The 24,111-nt window shown below is 44.9% G+C and overlaps 1 protein-coding gene across 8 annotated transcripts in view; it reads left to right on the top strand.

Annotated features, from left to right (window-relative positions):
- The window catches only part of CD82 (CD82 molecule), a 39,246-nt gene extending 20,262 nt beyond the window's left edge, over window positions 1-18,984 (top strand). For all 8 annotated transcript variants that reach the window (XM_051791744.1, XM_051791745.1, XM_051791751.1 and 5 more), the window contains exons 3-9: window positions 4,414-4,486; window positions 7,726-7,850; window positions 8,968-9,042; window positions 13,627-13,734; window positions 15,788-15,979; window positions 16,214-16,297; window positions 16,814-18,984. In XM_051791744.1, the coding sequence (XP_051647704.1) occupies window positions 4,414-4,486; window positions 7,726-7,850; window positions 8,968-9,042; window positions 13,627-13,734; window positions 15,788-15,979; window positions 16,214-16,297; window positions 16,814-16,891 (735 nt within the window). In that variant the 3' untranslated portion in view covers window positions 16,892-18,984. The remainder of the gene's footprint in view (window positions 1-4,413; window positions 4,487-7,725; window positions 7,851-8,967; window positions 9,043-13,626; window positions 13,735-15,787; window positions 15,980-16,213; window positions 16,298-16,813) is intronic.
- The last annotated feature ends 5,127 nt before the right edge of the window (window positions 18,985-24,111 follow it).

Here is a 24,111-nt window from a genome sequence, read left to right as displayed (position 1 = left end):
CTTTGCATTTTGCTTCCATCCTAAGAGTAGTTAGGTGTGGTCTATCAGCCCAAAGTCAGGGGTGCTCAGAGCATCCATGGGGAAGGTTCTTGAGAGAGAGGGGAGAGGAGAGTTTTTTCAAGTGCTACTGGGACTTCCAGAGTATGATTCAGTCCACTTTAAAAATAGGAAAAATCCAGCTGAGTCCAGGCCTGTCCCCCTATTAGTGCAGGACTCCTCTGAAGGCATTAATATTCAGGCTGTCTCCTCTCTTGAAGAGGTGATAAATTCTAAGCAGCATATAACAACCAGTCTACCCTGGTAAGCAGAGCTGTATTTGTTAAGGCAGTGTTTGAGTGTTGCTGAAACCCAATACCTGGGCACTGGCTAGTTTTTCTTTATGCCTAAACCTAAGTCCAAGTTCATAAGCTAATCTCTGTACAGAGAAAGTTCTCTTCAAGAAAGCCAGCCTAGTGTATGAGGAAAGGGGATGACAGCCTGATATGCTACAGTGCCTTACAGTAGTGTCACTGTTTTTGCTGTATGCTGTCAATTTTTATTGTGGTATCTCTATTCCACATTGCCTTTCCCTCCCTTCTTTGCTGAGCCATGGTTGCAGGCAGCCTGTGGGGATAGATGTGCTCTCAGGAGGCAGAGTTGAGCTGTTTTGTTGGGCTGACCCACATCTGCGCTGCATTTTCCTAAATTTTGTGAGACTGGTAGGATGGCAGGCTCTGAATCCTTCTGTGGATGCTGAGGAGGCTTGAGCACTCCTCACTGGGTGGCAAGTGATGGGAAGCAGATGTTCTTTGTCTTGTGCACACCCTGCTCCAAACCTACTCTGCTGTAGCACCCAGCCCCTCTCCCTGTTGTGGAAAGCTGGTCTGGTGCACTGAGCTGGGCCTGGAGAGTAAGAGCTTTAAGACAGGTTGTGTGTGAGAAGGTCTGTGCTGACTGAAGGGAAGCTGCTTTAAATGAACTCTTTAAGCCTGCCATGCAGCATGGGCACTATCTTCACCTCAGGCTGCTCTGTCAACGTGAGGTCTCCAAAGCCACTGTGTTGTGGGGTGGATCTCGATACTTCTCGATACTTCTGTCTTGACTGATGGCAAGCTTTTTGCACATGCCAGATGTTGAGGAAGGTGGCATCCATTACTGTCTTGCTATCATAGGAAGTAGTTGACCTGAGAAGTTTTTCCACTATGGTTGTTCAAAGTCTGAATTGGGGAGGGGAGTGTGGTTGTTCTTGAGTTTATACAATGTGGTAGAGCAATACAAATCTAGCAGAGAAACTGCTTGTGTTGAGTTGCTGGGACCTCTCAGCCCAGACAGGTCTTGCATATCTTGGGCTGGTTTCCTGAAGCTGCTGAGTTTTGTTGAGGAGCATGCTTCTGCAAATATGAACATTAATGCTGGTGATGAAGCCCTGTGTCTGCTTTGGACCTTGAGGTGAGCCTATGTAATTGCACCCTGTGCAGGCCAACCCTAGCTGTCTGAAGTGTGTTCTTCAGCCTTGCTGACAATTGAAGCCTTTAGAGACATGCTGGTGACTCTTTTTGGACGTTAGTCATTGAAATAGCACTGCTCTACAGCTTGAGGTCTGTGAGAAAGTCACTTGCTATAGCTGAAGTAGTTCAGGGACTTGGTGGTATTTTGCAGTCTTGGAGCCTTACTTCAGGGAAGGGTTTGACCTGCTTCGATTAAAGGGAAGAAGGTTACTTGGACTGCTTGCCTGCTTGCTAGAAAAGATACCAAAAACACAAGCTTGGAGTATAATCTTAGTTTCTCTCATCAGAACTTAACATTTCTACCTTCTTGGCTAACAGACACGTGCTGTAGCACATGCTTCTTCTTAAAGGGAAAGCAGCTCTTTGAGACAAGTTCAACACTCTTTGGAAACTATTTGTTTAGTATATATAACTGTCCTACTTGTAACCCCTCTGTAAGTGCAGCAGAAGGCTATTACCTAAAGCAAAGTCTGGAGTTTAAGAGCCTTTTTCTTGTCCCCTGTGCCAGGCTCAGTGTTACCTCACACAATCTGAGTGTAAAGGAAAGCAGTGCTGGGGAAGGATAGTTGGGAACCCCCAGCTGCTTTTTCCAGAAAGATGAGTCAGCTCCATCACAGCTTGGTTTTTCCAAGCCCCTCTTGACTGGCTCTCTGTGGGAAACTGCTGACCCTGCCTTGAGGGAGCTGCATCCTTCTGGCTTGGGCATGGAAGGACATTTTGCTGAAATTGGGGGTGAAACCTCCCCCTGTCCCCCCAGGGAGGAGGGGAGACATGTTTTCCCCACTTCAGGAATTTACAGCAATGAAGCAGAGGACTTAAAATCCATGCAAAGCAGACATGATTTCTTCCATGGAGGGTCTGAAGCCAAGGCAGTGGCAGAAGCAGCCTTGCTATGAGATGCAAACTTCTGAAGATGCTGAGCAGAGATACTGTCCTGCTATGATGTAAATATACCTTTGTTAATAGGACAGTGTTTTCTGCCTGGGGCTGTTGCTTCTCTGCCTTCCCCTTGTGGTGTTTTCCACAGCAGCTCCTGGCAAACATACAAGTTGTGGACTGGAGAAAAGATCAGAGTGAAAACAGGCCTTGGATACTTTGAGCACCTCATAGCAAATAACTTCCCAGAAATTCTTCTCAGAAGCCCTTCTGTGTTTTGTCTGCAACAGCAAAACTTAGGTGACATTTCAGGGTCAGTGAACCAAAAGAGATGTCCCATATGCCTGGTTTACATCTTTGTTAAGACAAATATTTATTGAGACTATAGTTTAAATGTGAGACTGCCTCAGACTGTCAGTTCAGCAGTTCTGGGTACTACCAAGTTTGAGAGGAATTTTTTAGGTGTCACAGCTGTTGCACATTCAAGAGGCCTTTCTAACTTGATCACCAGATTGCGTGTTGCGGGTGCAGCATGTTGGAGCAAGGGGGAGTTCTTTTTTTTCTGGGATACAACAGCTACATTTTTTCTGAATCTGAGTCAGTATGCTCCATCCATCTTCATAGGTGGGAACTTGCTTGATGACTTCCTAATCCTGTCCTGAGAGCTAACTACGTTGCACCCTCTGCCAAGCCAGGAAAGCTTGCAAGCAGCTTATTTTAGACTGTGGCTTTATCTTTGCTCAGAAAAGCTTCTTTGTATGAGGAGCTGAAGCGTAGTGTAAACTTTCAAAATGTGGAGCCAATGCCTGTCCATTCTCTACCAGCTTGCTGTAGGTGGTGGTTTGGCACCCCAAGTATCAGAACATTCTCTAATGAAGTACAGAATTGCAATCTCTCTTCAGCCCTGTTAATTTATTTCACTTCATCCTTTCTTGAAATCTTGCTGCTGTTGCTTCTTGCAGTTTATGTCCTCTGGAAGCATCTCACTTGCAATTTTTGTCCTTCCCTTGTCTCTTCAAAGTCTATTTTAGATCTTTGCACAAATGGTTTCCAGTCTCTGCAGACTTCCAGGCTTCTCAGTGTAGTTACCTTATTATGGGTGTAGTGGTGCTCTTCCCCTGTTTTGGGAACTGGGGTCATCTGCACTGAAACACCTCACAGTGTAGTATAAAACATGGTGATACTTGGAAGCTGAAACAGAGCATGCTTCCCCTTACCTTCCAAAGTGAGATGGGAAAATTGTGTGTTGCTTGACTTCTCAATTAGGTTCAGCTGAGTCCTCACAGGGATGTATTGCTCTACTAATCCTTGTCCTAGATAAAACTGTGTAGTGAGCAAGGCAGAGGCCGTTTCATAGAGGAGTTTCATAACTCTTGACTCTCTACTGGGGCTAAGATGTGTTGGCTTGAGGGGCTGTGGTATTCTGGCATAAAGTAGGGGCCAAGGCAAATGCCTGAACTTGGCTTTGGAAGGGACGAAGCACTTTGTTCAAAGGAACCTGCTACTGGGGTTTTTGTATTTGTGGTTTGAAGCCGTAACATTATAAGAGCCTGACAAGGCAAAGATTTCCCTTCTGGAAGGGTTCCAGCTGCCAGATATCTAATCCTTTTTCAGGCTTCCAGCCTGGGTCCATAGAGTCATGGGTTTCTCTATTCAAAAAATTTTTAAAATCCTATACGTTTGTCCTTCTTCAGTTCTTCACAGAAGCAATGCACTTACCTTTTGCTTCTGACAACAATGTTCTAGCAGCAGGGCGTCTCTTCCTCAGACTGTTTTGAATGGTCCTCCTATACAACAATATCATGTACTATTCAAATACTGTGTGAAGGACTGCCAAGCAGATCTTGGGGCTCCTGTGCAGTTGGCTGAGGCATTTTTCCTGGAGTCATGCTAATCCTGTTTACTCTGGGAGGAGTACCATGGGGGAGATGGGCGGGAACAGCAAAGGAATGATTGTTTTTAGTCTGGAAATATGGATAATGGTGACTGCCTCCTCTTATTTGTCTAAGCTAATAAACCAGCTATGTATGTTTTGTTCTTGCTCTTTCAGATCCTGGGGGCTGTCATCCTGGGGTTTGGAATATGGATTCTGGCCGACAAAACCAGTTTCATTGCGGTTCTACGTAAGCCCGCGTTTCTTCATCTTCATTCTTCTTCTGAATTGACTTTGGTCTGGAGCTGTGTTTCACCATTATGTAGACTAGGAAAGGCAATACTTTTTGTGCATGGTCTGTGGCCTGAGCAGTAACACTGGTCTTTAGCAAGATGGGACTCTTATCAGGGACAGGACGAAAGGGAGCAACCCTGGAGACACAGTTTTCCTCCTAGTCTTGTGGATTGCAACACCACAGTCAGACTGAGTGAGACCATTGCCACTTCAACCAACAATCCAAATATTTTATCTTAAACATAGGGAATAGTATTTCATCCTATTTTCACTGCATACTCAGTTTCCACAACAGCTTCCTTATTACCGTCGGGTCCAAAGACTCACAATCCCTTAATGTAGTTTTGCTGTGTGAGTCCTCCATGCTTCCATTACTTGCTTTCTGTATTGATCTACTTCAATTTGACTGTTTTAAATGCCAAAGAAAATAAGTACCTAGTTTTATTGATGCTTCATGTACATTGACAGTAGACACTATATTTGTTCCTAAGCAGTTGAGGATGTAGATTTGAGGATTTGATGGACTTTAGTTTTAACAAAGAGTCTACTTTCTGCAATAATCAGAAAAGTGAGCTGACTTAGCAGAGTCTGGGCCTCATAGGACTGTAAGCGGACTTTCACCAAATGAGTAGCTCAACTCCGTCTTTCACAGGCTCTACTTCCTTTGCACTTTTTCCTAGAGGAGACTTCAAACAACTTTTCTGTTTGGTGGGTCTGGTTACTTGTTGCCACTACCTCCAGAATTGCTGAGTCTGACACCAGCCTCAGATGCTGCAGTAAGGCTGTGTGCACACTGCTTGCAGCCCCAGAGAATGAACACTAGTGGCATTCATAGTCCCTCTTCCAACTAGACTGATTCTGCAAGGAGCTTTATCTCCCAAGTCCTGCTGAGCACTCTAGCCTGGCTTTGGAAGGTGCTGGGTGGAGAGACACCCCCTGCTAATACCGCACATGTGAATACTGCTGCACTGTTTTTGTGCTGCGGCATCTGGCTTGCTACTGCAGTACTAGAAGGTCAAGAAGCACAGCAAGGGGTGTTGGTTAATAAACTGGGGACATGAGCAGAAACGAACTAATACATGCAGCCTAAAAGGAGCTTGTCGGGGCCTGGCTGTTTGCAGCACCCCTCGCAGTGTGAAGTGTGCTTAGTACCAGTGGGCCAGCAGCTGTTCCCTCAGGTTGTTGGGTGTAACAGCCACTTGGGGCGGTAGAAGTCCCTGAGCTTGGCTCAGCTTCTTCCCATTTTACTTGGAATCTCTGCTAACAGAGCATTTAAGGATTTTGTTTCCTTCCTGGAGATTTCCAGAATCAGCTCTTTCTCCCTGCCCCCTCACTTCCTTTCCCATGCCTTGCCCCTCTTTGCCTCTGCTTTAGTGACCTAGGCATCAGGGAGGAAGCTCGGCACAGCAGGGCACTCCAGCTGCTGCCAAAGAAGCCTGTTGTACTTGCTTGGCTGCCTGCCCAGTGCAGAGGAAAACATGGAGTGACAGGAAAAGAGCAGGAGTTGAATGCCTGCAGAACCTTCTGTTGCAAGACAAGACTACTGCAGATAAGAAGTGCAAGTATGACTCCTGAACGCTGTCAGTTCACCAAAGGCTTCTGAGTTGGAAATAGCTTTTTCTTTCTTGTAATGGAAAGTTGACTTAGTGCTTTCTAGCGCTGTGGAGGTGCTGCAGCCTGGGCACTTGAACACTTAGTGTATGATGGCTGAGCAAATGCAAATTTTGAGAGGGAATAGTATAGACTTGTGAAGGCCACTCCTGTAAGGCTGCTTCTTCAGTAAATGCTTTGCAGTATCACCACCTAATCTGCACAGCAGGAGTCACAGGACTGGTGAGGAAGTAGGATCCTGGCTTCTGGGGCATATGTCCACCCAGGGAGAGTCTGACCTGGACATTAATCAAGGATGAAATGACCTGTGTAGCGAATGGATCTGGTTCACTTTTTGATAAGTGAACTTTCCTCTGTTCTAGGGAAGAGGCTTTGGAAGCTGGTGACTTGCACCAGGTATCAGAAGTAGGGGAAGATATGTATGAGGTGGGAGAGTATTAGTCTGGATTTGATTACTCTTTTAATGTATTTCAGAAGAAGCTTGCCTCCTGGGACTTCTGTTCAGGAAACTAAATGCTGAGCTCTAAAAATGTATTTTCATTAATCAATGGACATCCAGAATTCCCCTACACTGTGCAGCTTTCAGATTTAAGAATGTCTCTTAATGATGAATGAGGTTTCTAGTTACTATTTCTAGACAGTATCTCTTCAACTTTTATGCTGTCATACTTGCTTTCTCTAATCCTATCCTACAAGAAACAGTCCAGTGACCAACTCAAATGTAAGCACTTGTTTCTTCTGTTACTCGCAGTACTAAATGGTGAGGGGAGAGGGCTGACAGCACCAGCATGGCTGAAATAATGCGACCTAACTTAGTTGAAAAACTGTTGAGCATTGAAGAGCACAGTCAGTCCAGACAAAAGCAGGAGGATAGCTAGGAGGTTTTGTAAAAGTAGCTAATTTGGGCATGATATCTGTTTTGATCCTAGAATAGCATCTGTTTGCAGGGGGTCATGCACAGGTCCTGCAACAGCCTTCAGTAAGTACCTGGCTTCAAGTCATTCAACACTGACTTGTCAAGTAACCTGTCACATCATCTGTGCTCAACACTAGCTGTAGCTCTTGTTTCATGTTTCACTCCACAGAGTTAGTGTGTCCCACTGTTGACCGTAACTGGATAAGTAAAAACAGAATGGCTAGAACAAAGAATAAAGTGAAAAGATGATCCAAAAAGGGGTTTTAGAATTTGGACGAAAGCTTCTGGGAAGACGGCAAAGGGAATTCAAGCAAATAGGTAGTAGTTGTAGAGTAGAACATCCTTTATCTTATTCTCACTCAGAGTGCTTTCATGAGGGAGTAAAATTCCGGTAAGCAGCTAACTTTCTCCAAACAAGGTTCATTTGTTTCAAGTGACCTTGAGTCTTCCAGGCTCTGGAGACCTGCAGGCTGGCTTTGAAAGTCTACCTTCAATCAGAGGACACCCAGAAGCAACCTTCTGTCACCACGTTCAGGACACCTCTGTGCAGTCCCTTTGTTTAAGACAAAATACAGTTACCAGGAGATAGGGACACAGCTCTATAAATGGTGATGGCAGATGAAGTTTTTGTCAGTAGCTAATGTTGTTCCCTCTCGTGGCTCCTACAGAGACATCATCTCCCTCCCTGAAGACTGGTGCATACATTCTCATCGGTGTTGGGGCACTCACCATGCTCATGGGGTTCCTGGGCTGTCTTGGAGCAGTCAATGAAATTCGATGTCTCTTGGGTCTGGTGAGAGTATTCATGCTATTTAATAACTCTCCTGTGAAATATCTGTTGAATTGTAGCTGGATCTCTGGTCTCCTGGGGATAGTACTTTGCTAGGTCAACTTAGATCTATTTCTTAATTTGCACATGTTAAATTCTCTAGCAGTCAACAGACTGCAGCAGAGCACCTCAGAGACTACTGAGATGATAACTGTGAAATGAGAGAGGATGTCACTGACTCTTTTTGCACATAGTGAGTTCAGGACTGCCAACTGCAAGTGTCCCAAGTTACCAGGACCCTGTATCCTGTCCCCCTTGCCCTGACTTTGCAGTTGGTATCAAGCACGGTGAAAGAGAATGGGAAGAATGACAGTGTCCTGCCGTGCTACGAAGTTCAACTTCTGTGGAAAGTGTAAGAGTCAAGAGAGACTCAACTAGGAATGTCCTGTATGTCAGGACTTCTCTTCAAATAGTTCATCTATAGGAAGTTTTCTGGCTGTGATGGATGAGATGGCACTAGCTTCATACACCTCAGCCTTCTACTTGACTTGGGCTTATTCAGAGCACATGTGTATAGGAACTCAAATATCGCACACATTGTGTGTCCTGGTTCTAGGGGCGTCTCCTAGTGTAACGGTAGTAGCTGCCATCGTTTAAAAGTAACCTCAGCAGTTTGCTGGTGAATCTTAAATTTAGATCCTCAAACAAGTAGAACAGCATTTTTTAAAAAGGTAATTGACTTTAAAACAGTTTTGAAAAACTAGGTTTGTAAAATTGACTCTGTTTTTCTGTTGAGGTTTGGGATAGGCAGAGTCCAACTGATGGAGGCCAGAGTGGTCTGGGAATGGAGCTTGAGGTGGGAAAGGGAGTCCCAGTTGGAATGACATATGCAGACAGTGCTTGTAAGCCCTCTCCCTCCAGAAGTCTTCCTGTTGACCTGCTGGGAGAAGTGCTGAGGTGCACTGGTCTGATGTGGATGCTTGTATGTAAGCCTTTTCCCAGGAAGAACATTGTTGATAGCAGTTTGTCTGCAAGCACAAAAGGTGTTAGCTCAATGTTGTGATTTCTCTTGTATATGAAACCTTATTAAACTTGTGCTATTATGTACAGACTTTTCTAAAGGTTTCTTTTTGGTTTCCAGTACTTCACCTGCCTGATGATAATCCTCATTACTCAGGTTGCTGCTGGACTGGTCATCTACTTCCAGAAAGAAACGGTAAGTGTTTCTTACTGTGTATCTTTTCCTTGGTCTTGGTTTGGGAAAACAGGAGACATCTAGAAATTTGTTCTTCCAAACTAGGCTATAACGAACAGGCATAACTGGATTCTCCTTTCCTCTACCCACACTCAGCAGCTTTGCTGGGCAGTTTGCTTTTTCTGTATCTACCTCAGTAGTACTGCTTTCTCAAGTGATATGAAGCTCTGTTTGGTGTGCAGGCTTTATTTTTGGGTAGTGGGAACAGTAAAAAGAAAATCCTGAAAGGCTGTAGACTGCACCTCCTCTTGATCCTGCTGTAGAAAACTATTTGGGCATGTATTAGCAGTGGTTACTACCATGTTGCCATCACTGGTGCCTTGAGGAGTTACCAGCCTAAGCACTTTTAGGACTGGTCTACCTCCTTGTACCATCTTGTTATGTGCTTTTGGTGTTTCTGCATCTGTACAAAGCTCTCCTTGCAAGAGCTCTCCTCTTTCCCCAAGAGCAACCCCAAATATCTGACGGTTCCTGTTCTACAACTGGAGCTTAAAAACAAGTGGTTTAAGTGAAGTGGATCTCTTTGTCAGGAATGCAGTTTTACAGTGTATGCTTCTAGAGCTCCAACAGGCTTGGTAGTGTAAAGGGAATAATTCTTGAGCTACTTAAGTGCATTGCAACAACTCATCCTGGCTAAACTGGGAGGCACAGACATGCAGTCACAAGTTATAACTGTGGGGTCACTACTGGCTTCTGGTACCAGTTGTGGATAACCCGTCCTTTGCTGCATAACTGTATATCTATAGCACTGTATGGCTGTGCTTGTTTCTCCTAAGCCAACCCTTCAGCTAGGCAGTTACAGAAAACAGATGGTTGAGGAAGTTATGGATGGGACCTGGTGGAGTAGTTTGGGAGCAGAGGGAAGGTGCCTTCCATGAGCCTAACGGATATGAGCTTTGTGTAAGTGGCTGTGGTGACTCTGAGCAGCTGTTGCCTGGGTTCCTTGCCAGATGTGGTGTGAATGTAGCTTGCTCTTTGGGCTGACTGAAGCTGAAGGAGAAAATAAAATGTTGGCTAACAGGTGTGTAAAGATGCAGCTTTAAATGAGCTGCTGATTTTCAACAGCTCTGACTAATACAGGGAGGAGCTGTGGGGATGGGCATTCCCCTGTGATGGGGAAATACGACTTTTCAGACCATGAAATTCTGTACCTCTGTTATTTCTCCTCCAGTTGTCACTCTACTCTAAAATAAACTCTAGCTTTTAAGCTGTAGCTCTTCATTTAAACCTCAGTCAGACCTGGGAGAGATTAAAGTGCTGGGGGTTATTCTGCACAGCCCTGGGAGCTGGTGTGACTGACATCATCACTTGTATAGATCTGACAGAACGGTCAGGGAAGCTGGGCTTTGAACAGATGCTTCTGTTCAGTCCTCAGTGAACAAAATCCACGGAAAAGCTTTTTTTTAGAGCCCTTCTATTTCAGGGGTCCTCCAAAGTGCCAGCCTAAAGTGCTAAGAAAAACTGTTTCAGGAAGGTGTTGGCTGAAACCTCCAGCACACTGGTTTGAGGCTGCGCTTCAGTGCACGTCGCTCTGCTTCGCTTGGTGTGCGTCATCCCAGGGCAGCTCGGAGCACAGTGAAGCACACGGAAACTGCACAAGATCCAGTCCCTAGATGTCTATTGTGTTCTTTGTGTTTATTTCTTTCTGACTTTGGGAACTTGGTTAGATATGAAACAAGGAATAACAGAGTGAGGGAAAGGATTTTGGATCCAGGATGCAGCAAGTTGGTGCTTGCTCCTCCACTTCTTGTAACTCAAGTATTTATTTCTACAGGTTCGCTTGATGTTATTGGAATATCTACTCCTTTTCGGTGTCAAAATCCCCTCCACCCTGACATGTGACAGTATATTGAAATAAAGTTGGCATAACTAAAAGGCCGAGCCTCTGACAGGAAGGCTGCTGCTTTGCCTCTGCCATGAGCATTGTTAGAGGAATGCCCCTTCAGACTGGAATTGCCCAGTACTACTGGGAGGATGTTGATGCAACATTCATTTCCCTACATCTGCTGATGACTGAAACTGTGGAGAGGGTTTTTTTAATGGACAACGAAATAGTAACTTCACAAATGTTACAAATGGCATTCTGCTTTGTGAGCCTAATGTCACTACTCACCTACATCTAGTGGATGACAAGCCCCTAAACGTGAGAGCCTGGGCAAAGTCTCTCTTGGCCTAGTCCACACAGTGCTCTGCAGCTTGCCTCTAAATGCTTGGAGTGAAGGAGAGCAGTGATGTTTTGGGAATAGTCCTATTGCTTGCTATTGTTTGCAGCAAACAGGCTTGGGTGATTTTGTGCAATGACTTGTCTGGGGCTATGGACTATGCATTAGTTTACGAATCTGAAGTGACTAGGTGGGGAGAGCTCCCTCCAGGTTTTTTGAGCCTATTTTTGTGTGCAGGCTAGATGCTAATAAATGCTGGAGGAAGTCTAGCTTGAGTCTGACAGAGGGAACAGGATAGATGACTGACAGTGGAAGAAGCCTGCACAATTCATTCTATGATCAAGACTGGGATTGAAGACCCAGGCTCTTGCCTCTGGCATTCAGCTTTCTCCATCTCCCTCTTCAGTAAGCCCATGTGAAGGGGAGACTGACAGCCTTGCTGCTTTCTGGCAGTGGTCTGTGGCTTTTTCTGAAGCATTGTATGTCTCACAAAGCACTGAGTCCTGACAGGCCTTAAATGGGTGAAGATGGTGGAGATGTTGAAAACCTGTCTAAGGGTTTCATAATCCCTTCTAGCTTGTTGCTCTTTGTTTTACTCTGCCAGGTACCTAAGGGTGAACAGCTGCAGGTGCCTATGTTTTCCCTTTGGGCTGTTCTGCTGGTTAAACTCATGAGCAAGCTGGCTGTGTGTGTGCTCTCCAGAGCTGTGCTATTGTTTGCGTAATATTCTCCCTTTCTCAGATTACTTTCTGAAACATGTAGGAATGCCTGAGTTTTTCTCTAGCTGAAATGCCTCACTTTTTGAAACCAGCGCTGTTTGCAAGACCTCTTGCCTGTTCTTGTATAAGAGTAGGGGAATAACAGACATACAGCTTCCCTATGCAGCTGTGATTGGGGTCACCAGGTTCAGGTCTTGTCTTTGCTTGTTGTGGGGTCCTGGGATGGAGAACAGAAGCACTGCCTGGGATTCTTGCAGAAGTGACACTTGGCTCCATCTGACCTAATAGCTAAGGGACTAGATGGGCCCAGGGTAGGAAAACAAATCCAGCTCTCCTTGCCTCCCTCTGCATGTGGAGCAGCAGTGTGCGGGAGGGGTGAGGGTGGGAACTCAGAGGTTCAGTAACTGATAAGGCTTATGGCAGAAGCCAAGGCCAATCTCATTAGTGAGAACCAGGTCAGGTTGCCTCAATTTGAAGGGAAGGAAAAGGGGAAGTGAAGTAATTAAAAGGGGAAGAGCTAGACATCATGAGAAGAAAGATCATGCAGCTCCCATCTGTCTGGCCTGACATAGCTGGTCCTAGTGAACTGAGCTCCAATTTTCCTAGGAAGAAGAGTTGGTGATGTAGAAAAGCTTTTCTTAACAGTAGGAAGTGTTTCCTCTGGCTGAGTGTCCTGGGGTTTGCTGTGGTCAATTACCATGCTTAATAGTAGAAGAAAAGGGAAAAACCATTTCCACTGATTTGAAATATGCTGCGGTACCACAGTCAAACAGGTAATATATAGGATGGGAACATCCTAGTCCTTAGTCTGATGTAACTCTATCCCATCCCTCAGGCAGTCTAATGACACTTTTTTCCAACTTGTTATCTGGGTCTGTCCTTAGCAGTAAGAGCTGTCATCATGTACGGGCTGGTGAAGAAGAGCTTCAGAAGGAGGTGGGAGGAAGAAAGTGAAAGAGTCTACCAGGTGTAGCTTGCACCTCTTATCGAACTGAAGGGTGTTGTAAATGTCTCTGGATAAGAAATGGGGTTGTAGGGATGATTTGATACACCTGAGCTTTGTGATAAGACTCTTAATGAGCAGTTTAGATAGTTGTAATTCTTCCTGTCTTAATACAGAAACAGAAGTTGTAGGAGTCTGAGGAGAGGCAGTTCAAGGCCTTGTGAAAAAGGCGAGTTTCCCCCAGCTGTTTGTCAGTAAACCCAGCTGCATACAGGAGCAGGAGAGTGACTCATACCTTCCCTGAGCAGTGGAGATGAACTGCAGTGACTGAGATTCTTGACCAGAGTTTTGCTGGCAGTACACAGACTCACATTTTTTGTGAGTCCTTAAGGCAATGTTGTCCTTCAGCTTACACTTATCTTGCACATCTCTCTTGTCTGGGGCAGGCAGTTCAGTCTGTGTCTTAGCAGGATAACTATACCCGGTTCTGTTTCCTTACGGCTCATCAGGCTTGAAGCCCTTCCCTGTGCCTGGGCAAGGACTTGCTGGGAAGTACTAGTGCTTTGGCTGCTGCAGCAGCAGAGCTGCTGTCCTTAACTTATTACTTATTGCAGTTAGCTTTTTAGAGTGACTGAAGCTTCATATATGTATTCTAAGTCCCAAAGAAAAGGCTACAAGGAATTGACTAATGTAACTCTCCTGCATCTTTTTTTCTTGACAGCTGAAAGAAGAGTTGTCTCACATAGTTAAAGATCTGATTGAAAAGTATAACCCTTTGAATGAAAATAAGAAGAACTTGCAAGAAGTATGGGACTATGTGCAAATACAGGTGAGTCATGGGGGACACCAAGAGTCAGATGACTTGTCAGTTCAGACAATGGCCTTTAAAGCTAGGCTGAGGACAGGGAAACAGATATTGCATGTTGATCTGGCTGATCTGCAAAGTTGCCTGTGAGGTTTGGTGCCTGCAGACTAGAAAATGGTCTTGCTTGCTACTACTGGGTCAGACCCTGGACCATTTCTACATATTGGCTGTTAAAACTAACTAGTATCGGCTGCATGGCCTAATGTATCCAGCCTGTCCTTGTTTGCTGGGCCTCCTGAATACTGACATGTGAAAACCACTTTGCATATGACTTTTGTAGCACGTTTGCATATGATATTTGTAGCAAGCTTATTGCCAGGCAAGTCAGCAGCACCATCTGCCTTACTACTTGGTGCATGTTGCTTGCTTATTGTGATGGTTCTTCTGCAAGTGTCAGCATTCTTGGGAGCCATCCAACTGCCCATGGTTTCTGTTTTAGCATCAGGGTCAGCACTTGAGCAGCTAGAGAGTATTCAAGCACACTGGAGTCATGACAGCTGTTTACTGCCAAACCACAAGCCTTGAGAGCTGGCTGGCTGTTGTGGTTAAATACATGCCCAGCATGGGACTGATGTGTAGTAAGTACAAGTAATAGCATTTGTCTTCTGTCTGTTCTTTGGTCTGCAAAATGTTGACCTGCAGTATTTCTCCTCCTTGGAGAATGATTTATTTATGTTTTATCACTGTGGTTGCAACTCCTTGCTAGTGAACACAAGAGAAGCCTGAATCTACTGTGGAGAGAGGCTCATGCTTGAGCCCTTTGTGTATGTAAGAAGACAAGAGGGTTTTGTAGAGGTGGAGAAGTAGAGTGTTGGGGGTCTTTGCACACTGAAGTTAGCATTTGAAAGGGGGTGGGTATTCTGTAGACCAGTCTTGGAGTTAAAGTCCAAACCTCTTGTGAGGCAGAGGTAGTTCCTTCTGGAGGCTGGATCTTCACAACCCTTGTTGGGAATGCAAATACTTGTCCTGGTGTGGATGTTCAGCTGTTTGTATCTCTGCTTCGTGTCTGTTATAGCAGAAACACTACTTTTCCTTTCTGGGCAGAGGGAGATTTTTCCCTAACCTTCTACCTTGAGATTTATAGCCTTTCTGCTGTGTGCCACCATGCAGGCACAGGGATCCATGCTTATGATAGGATCTTTAGTACTTGCTGGACTTCCCGATGTGCTTTCCCCTCCAGCAACTACAGTTTTATCACGTGGCTGTATAGAAATGTAAATGTTTCTTTGGATGGAAAGTATTCCTCATCCCATTTTCCAGCCAGTCCCCACTGCAGCCAGGCAGGCGCTAGCTCACGGTGACGTGCTGGGGCTCGGCAGCCTGGTGACGCCATCGTGCGGTGGCTGCTGCTGTCCCCGGGGCCACGGCTGAGATCGGTGGTACCTTGCGACTGGGAACAAGAAAATGAGAAGTTCCTGTTTCGTGCCTGAAACGAAAATGTGTGCTACTCAAAGAAAAATCAAGTATTAGCATTTAAACCTATGGAGGTGGCATCACTGACGGAAGACTAGGTAGTAAGGCTTTTGACATGTCTGTGAATACACGTGATGAATTTTCAACATATGAATCTCTTGCCTGACTTGCCTCTCCCTCACCAAATCAACCTGCCAATGATAAAAGTGGAGGGACTGAAAAAATCTCTCAAATGTGTCACACAGGACAACTACCCTCCTCCAGCTGACCCACCAGCAACACCTCCATTTGCATTTTTACCTTTATTTAGCACTGTCACCTGGAAATAAAATGAGGTTTGCTAGTATTTAGTCTGCTAGAAGTCAACCTTTAACTCTTGTTTTGCTAGGAGAGTGATTCTTTAGTAGGAAATAATGTCCCTGTCTTCTGGACAGCCCTATGTATAAGTGAACAGGGTGGTGTTCTAATGCAGCTAATTCATGCAAATGGTATGGCCTGACTGTTGTTGTTACATGGAGAGTTCCTGTGTACTTCTGCCTGTTTATTTTCAGTTATGTTGCCAGTGCAAAGTGTAAGACTGTGATGATCTCTCTCTGGTTATTAGATTTCCTGCTGTGGCTGGACTGGAGCAAAAGACTGGGAATATAATGAGATTATTATCAACAAAAGCATGACTGAGTATCCCTGCTCCTGCTCCAATAGAACAGAAGACTTAGAGGAAGGAAGAGGTTTCTGTCATCTGGATGATCCTGTCAATGGCACTGCAACCTATACTGACTGGCCTGTTCATGGGCAGGTGAGTGGATATGCCTGGGCCCCTGACTTTCACGTCATTAGTGTTTGAAGTAGCTGTGGAATTTGGGGGAAGGGGGAACAGAGATCCCACCATTTTTTGCTAAAGCTACCATGAAAATTGGTATAGCATGTAATGGAGATAATTCCTGCATGCAAAGACGATGTGTTATGGATTTTTAGTCTTGAGATATTTAGATTCATGCTTCTTTTCCTTGTGACCGTATTTTTTCTATAGGGATGTATGGATGGTGTAGAGCAGTGGTTGAAGGACAACCTTGGTGTCATTCTTGGGGTTTGCACTGGTGTTGCTGTTATAGAGGTAAGTCACTTCCTGATGTGAACCTGTACTCTCTTACTATGGAGATTCTTTAAAAGGCAAAGCTATTTTCTTGAGTAATTGACACCTGGTTTAATGGTGGTGCAGTTTTAGCTCTTGGTTATGTCTACCTGGGCCTTTGAACTGCTGCTTTCATTGATTGGATTAAAAATGGAACAAAGCCCTGTCTACTTGTGGTTCCTTCTGATGTGTCTGACTCTTGACAATTCACTGTATGCATAACTAGGAAGACTGAGACAAGCAGCATCCTGCTAGTGAAATCCCACTTGTTACCTTAAAAAGCCCATAACATAGATTCCTGAGGAATGAACATCTTTCTGCAGTCCATTTTGCCATTCCAGTTACTGCATTTGCTTTGTGTTGTGGACCAAATCTATTCACCTGTGTGGTGTCATTGAAAGACATTCACTGTATTCTGCTCCCCTGTATCACCTGTTCTTGTCCCCCTGTTATCTGTCTGGTTGCTGATTTTGTTCCCATTCTTCATATTTATTCCAGCTGCTGGGGATGATTCTGTCCATTTCGCTTTGCAAGAACATACACAGCGAAGACTACACCAAAGTGCCCAAGTCTTGAGTTGGCTGACTCCAGAGCTACGGCACCACAGAGAAAGGAGCAAACAGAACATTCCTGCCTCATACCCAGACTGTCCAACTGTTGACCATTATTCCTGTGACATCCCATTTCTGATACCACTCTGCTAAGAACTGTTAGACCTGCAACACAGCCTGATCTTCTGGCAATAGGGCCATTGGGCCACCTGCATCCTGCCTCTGGATTATTTCTACTTCAAGAAGCAGAACTTGGACTGTCTCATATCACGTGAGACACTGATTAACCTGAGGGGACAATGCTTTTGCTGCCTGCTCCATGATAAACAATACTACTCATATCAGCATTCTACAACCCACTGGGCCTAACATACAGTAACTTCTCTCTCCCTTGCTCTTCTCCTGCACATCTTTTCACCTCCCCCCAGAAGTCCCATCTCTTAGTCCCATGAGCCAGGAATTCTGTTGAGATTCCAGTGCTTTGGTAGCTTCACTTGCTTCACTGACTTGTGGTGGTAACTAATCATGCTTTATAGGCTTTCTCCTCCCTTGCAGTTAACCTTATTCGGCTCCTACTGTGCATCTTCCAGACTAGGTTCTCATCTGAAATAGAGTGCTACCGTCATACTTGCTTCTTCTGCTTCTGGAGTCAGCTATGCCTTGCCTTCAGTGGAGTTCTTCCCTTTGAGCATGATGAGAAGCCACTGGGAGGGAGCCAAGCCTACCCATTAATTCCTAGTGTGACCTGGCTGATTGTGGTGGCAGTGCTCAGCTACCTCTGGAATGGATCCTTGGGGTTTGGGTTTGATGCTTAGATGTTTCTCCCATTTGCCTCTTTACCTTTTCCTCTCCTCTTAGCTCCCCTTTGCTGGCTCCTGTCAGTTGAAGGTACTTCAGAGACTGCTGCATAGTGTGGACTCAGCCCCAGGCTGTCTCTGCTGGTTGCATTCTTGGGTTGCCAACTCTATAGAGGTTACGATTAATTTTGATTCTTCCCCTGCCCCTATATGAACCTAAAATTTGTTAGCTGTGGTTTTTAGATATGAATGTGGAGGGATCTGACTGGATTGCTGATGTTGTATATTGGAAAGACCACTGCTACCAGTGCCCAGTGTAAGTTCTGTAGTTTGGATGCAAGAATAAGTTGCTTTTATTTCAGTTGTCCATTTTTCTAACTCCACTGTGGTCTGGAGCCATGGCTACATCCTGAGTTCTGTTTCAAGTGCCAGCACTGCAGCAGATAAGTAGCAGGTTCTGCAGTCATGCAGGGTGGGTGGATTCTGTGTTAAATGGCTGGGCTGTTCACTCTATTCAGCCAGTGGCCAGCAGCAAGGAGTGGTGTAGACCGAAAGAAGGTAGGAGATGTGTGTGAAACACTGCCCCATCTTCCTACATAAGAGAGCTGGGTGCAAATCTTCAGTCTTAGAGGTGTCTTGCGCACAATAGGTTTCCTGCTGTTGTACATGGTACAATCACCCTGATAGCAGGAAGCTGTATGAGAGTGAAGTGGGTGGTCCTTGCCTGAGACCTATTACGAGGTACCTGGTGAGAGAGCCTTTGCCTTACAGAGGTGGTCCCTGGACCATCTCCTGTCGGGGGGGGTTGGTAGTCATAACCCTAGTAGCAGTTCCGGAGGTGGTTTCACTACCTACTCAGTTTTCTTCTGGGGAGAAAGGCTTGTGCAGGGGATCAGGGCCCCAGCAGTGGGTCCCTGCTCTGTCCTCTCTGGACACAGTAGTGACTGGAGAGAAAGTAGCTATGACTGGGCAACTGGTTTTTATAGAGGACGGATAAGGCTTTGCAATTCTGAGATATCAGCCCCTTCCTGCACAGATCCTTTGAGCTGATCTTTGCTATAGCAGAAGGCACCTTTAGCAGTAAAGCTTGCTAGCTTTTTTAACACACTCTATTCTCTAATATGTTCTTATTTGTAAGATTCTTGTTCAGTTACAGATGCCAATACCAAACAGCAAGTAAAAAAATACCAAGCCCATTCTGGATTTCCTTTTTTGTTTTTGTCTGTTTTTAGCAAAATCTTCCTACTGGAAGAAATGCATGTACAGATATAAAAGTCTAGAGGGTGAATATTTCTGTAATAAAGACTTTGCTAAAAAAATATCTATCTGTCTGTGACTTGTGCATTGCAGTGTTTTCCCCTTGCTTCCTCTCCATTCCCTTCTGCTTTACATGCAAATCACTGACCTCTTGTTTGTTCAAGGTAGCAAAGGGGCCTGTCAAAAAGCTGGTCTCAGACCCATGTGTGAGATCAATGTGGACTGTGAAGATACTGCCAGCAGAGGGAGGTGACAGTTTTCTGGGCTGTACTCTGCCTTGTTTTATGAAGTATGTTTGAGTTAGGGTGATCTGATTGAGTGGTAGTTCCTTTAGATTACCTACTATGTCCTAAGCTAAGTGATCTCTCTATTTGAAGATGTCGCTTCAAATCTGTACAGTCTGCACAGTATGAACTCATAAGCCTTGGGGACTAATTCTGACAAAATGGAAGCTTGCTGCTATGCCCACAGTGCATACAGCTCTTGCTAGCTTACCTTTATAATTTTTTCGTACTCACCGTCAGCAGGCTTCTGCCACCAGGCTGCTATTTTAAAAAAAGATTCCTCAGCCCCTGCCCTACTGCTGTGAGGAGGAAGAAAGAAATTTTTGTAGGTTATGTCACCACACACTGGGCTTGAGTGAAAAACTCTTAAGAAGTAGATAGGGCAAATGTATAAATCTTGCTTTTCTCAGCTCAGCAGTTGAGAAGTGGATATGAGCTGGATCTCAAAATTCTTTCAGATCCTGTGCCATGTTGGTGTTTCTGGCCATTTAAAATGGCTTAGAGGAACCTGTGGTAGTGTGCTAATGAAGTCTACAGCTGTTCCTTTAGCGAATAGTGGACATGACCTAAGTCTTCATACATGTTTGAAGAAACAGAATGAAGTTTGCAGAGAAGAAGATACTGGGGTGCTATCAGCAAACACTGGTGGCAACTGGATCTAAGTCAAGACTTCAGTAACCCTGACCACATGAGTGCAGAGCAAGAGGTGCTTAAATGGATCCTGGACCCACAGAAGGGTGCAATGATCTGTCTTATTGTGAGTACAACTTGTTCCTTTTGGCTTTCCAGGGCTGTGCTTGAGGAGAGCTTGGTTCTTGGTAATACAGAGTCCCCCCTCTTTCTGGTTGGTTTCCCAGAGCACTCTGCTTTAATCAGGTGGCAATGCTGTCCCCGGGCCCCACCATTTAGAGGGATACATTTCATGTCAGCCCCGACCAGATGACTTCTAGGTGTAGAAGGGCGCTGCTGGTTTCCATTCAGCCTGATGTGGAGCTGGAAGGAGAGAGGAGGGAAAGTGAGGACTGGTCCGTTGCGCGTCCGCAGCTTGGGTTCCAAACTGCCCGAGTTCTGTGGAAACCACTTGCCTTTGACCACTGGAGGGAGGTGTTCCACCAAGAAAACTAAGTTCAGGCAGGTCCCTGGGGAATGAGAGGATGACACTGATGGCTTCCTTCTGCTCCTGGCAGCAGGGTAGCTAAAATAATTTGTAATTACAGATTTATTCTCCTCATAAAAGATTTATGCTACGTGCTTGGCATTTTTAGGCATAGTTTTCCCTTCCATTCCTTGGGGCACACTGCTGGATATTTTGTTGCATGTCTTTCACTACTGTGAGAGTTATGTTTCCTTCTTGTGTTTCTGCTGTATGTAGCTCTGGAGTAGCTTCTCCTACTGCTTCTTTCCTTGTCCCCGTTTTTTCCTTTTTGCTCCATCCTCAGTTCCTTTGTGCAATCAGTCTGTGGGGAAGGAGAGGGCATTTAATGCTTATAAACTTGATCTAAAAAAGATTCCAGGAAGAAAGTCCTCAGATCTTCAGAGAGGGAAAAAATCTGCTGCTGCTCCTTGGGCCAGGCTCCCAGCTCTTCTCTAGAGGTAAAGGTTTGCTGCTGGAACTAGGAATCAGACTAGCAGTCAGACTTCTTGGGAGCTGCGGTGTTTGTCTAGCAAAGCCCACAGGCCAGCCTCTGCAGAAGCTCAGCACATGGAAGCGTTTTGTGTGTAGCCAATAAGCTGCTATATGGCTGTCCCTGGCCAATAATTAATATTGCAAGAGTAGAGTTGTGACTGCCATGTGGCCTGAAGCAGAGCTCCTAGTAATGAACTGGTGACATTCCTCATTCTTTGTGATCATGAAGCACGCAGAAGCTGCTATAATTCTTTCCGTGAGGTGTTTTTTATTCTGGAAAGGGAAAAGAAATGGCATTAGTTAGAGTGGCTATGGGCAAGTCTATAGGTCACAATGCATCTTGTTTTCTTTTGTGGTTTCTGCATAGCTCATGCTCAAATGTAACATGTGGCAACTGTTCTTTTCCCTCTAATTGTCCCATGTGTGTTGATGTGGCTGGTCTCTGCCAGCTTTGCTCTGGAATTAGGCTGAATTTGCTAGACTTCAGAAATGTCTGATTTCTGACTGCTGAAGGACAGGCTGCAAGTGGTGGTGTCAGACTCCATGACTTGGTTGGGGAAGGCAAGGAACAGGCAGCCACAGGGGCTCACTGCTGAAAAGCCTGAGGACCCTGGGATTCCTACAAATGCTGCCACTCAATGCCATAAATGGAGAACATACCCTCAATTATTCATGATCTGGCTCTATTCCATTAGCTGAGACTCTGCTCTAGCTGTGGCCTTTTATTACAAATAAATCATAATTAGCAGACAGGATTTCTGAAAGATATATTAAACCAGGTTGACACTAAAAACTTGTCAATGTAAAAATCTACTAGCATGGAAGTCTTCAAACACTTGCAAGATGGCAAAAGGCCCTTAGCAAAAAATATGCAAATAGTGAACCAAAGCTATTAGTAAAATGTTGCTAGTAAAGCTACTAAGTGTGCTTTAGCCATCATAAACAATTTCTAGCAAGCGTGGCTGGCAGAGCACGTGCAATTTTTTGCCTTGTGGCAAGAATCCCTTCTGCCAAACACGGGAAATTACCTTCTCCTAAGTAGATTGTATAACTCCAGCCATACATTCTTACTTCTTCCAGATATGAATTTTTGGGGTTCTCCCTGCTAAGATCCTAATATTACAATTGGCTGAGGTGTGTGTGCTGTTTGGCTTTTGTAGGGTGAGATTAGGGGGATATTGGTTGCTCTGTACATGGAGAAAAGGTATTCTAAGTTCTCCAGGCAAAAATATTACCTCTATTTAAAATAGGGGTTTAAGAGGAGGATGAAGCTCCAAGTAGTATGTGGATGCTCTAAGAGGTATGGAATGTGAAAGGTAAAATCCTACTTTAGGCCCCTAGGATGGTATTTGCACACACTTGAATTAAATTTCTCTCTGGTATCTTCTTTCCTATAACTCTCTCACTGACAAATGGCATCATGAAGTGACTCCTCTGTCCACAACAACCCGGAGTTATGCAGAAATTATGGAAACCTACTTCTGTAACTAAAACAGGCCAGAGACCATTTTCCTCCCCTCCTATGGACTCCAGATGTTAGTAACTCCCATTCCTTCACAATGTGTCTTCAAGCAATGACAGCAGCTCAGGGATTATCTTGATATCACTCTTTGTTCTGTGAGTGTTCACCATCTTAGGAACAATTGGTTTTACACCACAGTGATGTCATCATGCTGCTGCTCCAGACCTACATCAGATCTAGGCCTCCTGCAGGGCCCAAGATCCTTACTATGTCACCACTTTGTCCACTGTGTGTCTCTTGTCAGCATTACCTGCTGTTCATAACCTTAAGTCTTCTCCATGTTGTTTCTTCATGTCCAAGCAATTTTCCTGGAAGTTCTCAGTCTGCAGTTCTTCCTGAATCTGACTGCCAGCATCAGGTAACCAAGTCTAATAAAACAACAGTTGTGACAGTGCAGGAGGTCAGAGGACTGTGCATCAGACTAACTTTTCCCTTTTTTTTTTTTTTTTTTTTTCCCCTCCGTAGAGTTACAGACTGGACATATGGAAACTCTTCAGAGACAGCAAGAATCCCAGAGCATGTGATCATCTGAATGGCTTAGCCAGCATGCTTCCTGGGTATTTTCTACATAGCTCCTCTGGAAACTATTTAGGGTTTACCAGGGTGGAAATGTGAGGTCCTGTCAAGACCATGTTATAGTACAGACATGTGCTTTGTGCACTGAACTTGCACAATGATGTCAGAATAGTATACCTCAGGCAGTGATGTCTGCAGACAGCCTGGAACTATAACCCAGTACAGTGCAGATCTTTGGCAGAGATTGTTTCATGATGCTCTTAAGTATTTGAAAAGAAGTTGTTCTTTTAATACGACGTAGTAATTAGCTCTGGTTAGCACTGGTTGGGAATTCTTTTGCCAAAACAATTTTTCCCTAGAGGGTGTAGGTTCCTATAAAACAAAGGGTGTTTTATTTATGGCTTTTTTTTTTCCTTCTGCTTAAACAGACTGAAAATAATTGGATAACTTCTGATGGAGGGATTTCTTCTGCTTTCTTGGTGGTTGCTACATAGTAAACATGTAAAAGACTCGGAATTGAACAAAATAGAATTATAAAACTGTATTCTAAATCTGTCACCTAAAACCTGGGTATATGGAGCTTCTGAGGTGGGACAGAATGGGAAGATGGGTACATTTTTTCTGCTAAGATTGAGTCCAACCACAAGCCTACCAATAAACCATGTTCCGAAGTGCCACATCTACATGTCTTTTAAATACCTCCCAGAATGGTGACTCAACCACTTTCCTGGGCGACTTGTTCCAACACTTGATAACCCTTTCATTGAAGAAATTAATATCGAATCTAACACCTCTCCTCCCCCTGCCCAGTGGCACTTGAGGCTGTTTCCTCTCATCCTGTCACTTTTTATTTTGGAAAAGAGACTGACACCTGAAAATTTTGTATTTTGGAGCAACTCCTATAGACCCATGTGAGCAATTCCTCAGAGCTTGTTTTTGGGTGGAAATGCACCAGTACCAGGTCTGTATGAGCCTGTGGAGGTGAGGTGGTGTGGAAGGTGGGCTGGGACAGTACAGGAGCTTCTGGAAGGTGAGGCACATCCACAGGAGGGAACAACCTGGGGAGGAGTCTGGGGAGGAGGATGAGCCCTTGGCACATGATCTAGGGGTGAAGGAGGTATCTGGGACAGGCAGAGGTGTTGTGGTGTTTACCCTGACAAGAGGGAACCATGGTAGAGGGCAGGGCCCTGCAATGAGCAGGGTGGGAAGGTAGTAGAGAGTAGGGTGGTAGAGATCCATTCC

This window comes from Manacus candei, unplaced genomic scaffold, assembly GCF_025592945.1.
Source record: "Manacus candei isolate 608988 ecotype Guabito, Panama unplaced genomic scaffold, ASM2559294v1 h1tg000033l, whole genome shotgun sequence".
NCBI lineage: Eukaryota > Metazoa > Chordata > Aves > Passeriformes > Pipridae > Manacus > Manacus candei.
Note: the sequence above shows the minus strand (reverse complement) of the source record. Positions and strands in the feature narration are given on the sequence as shown.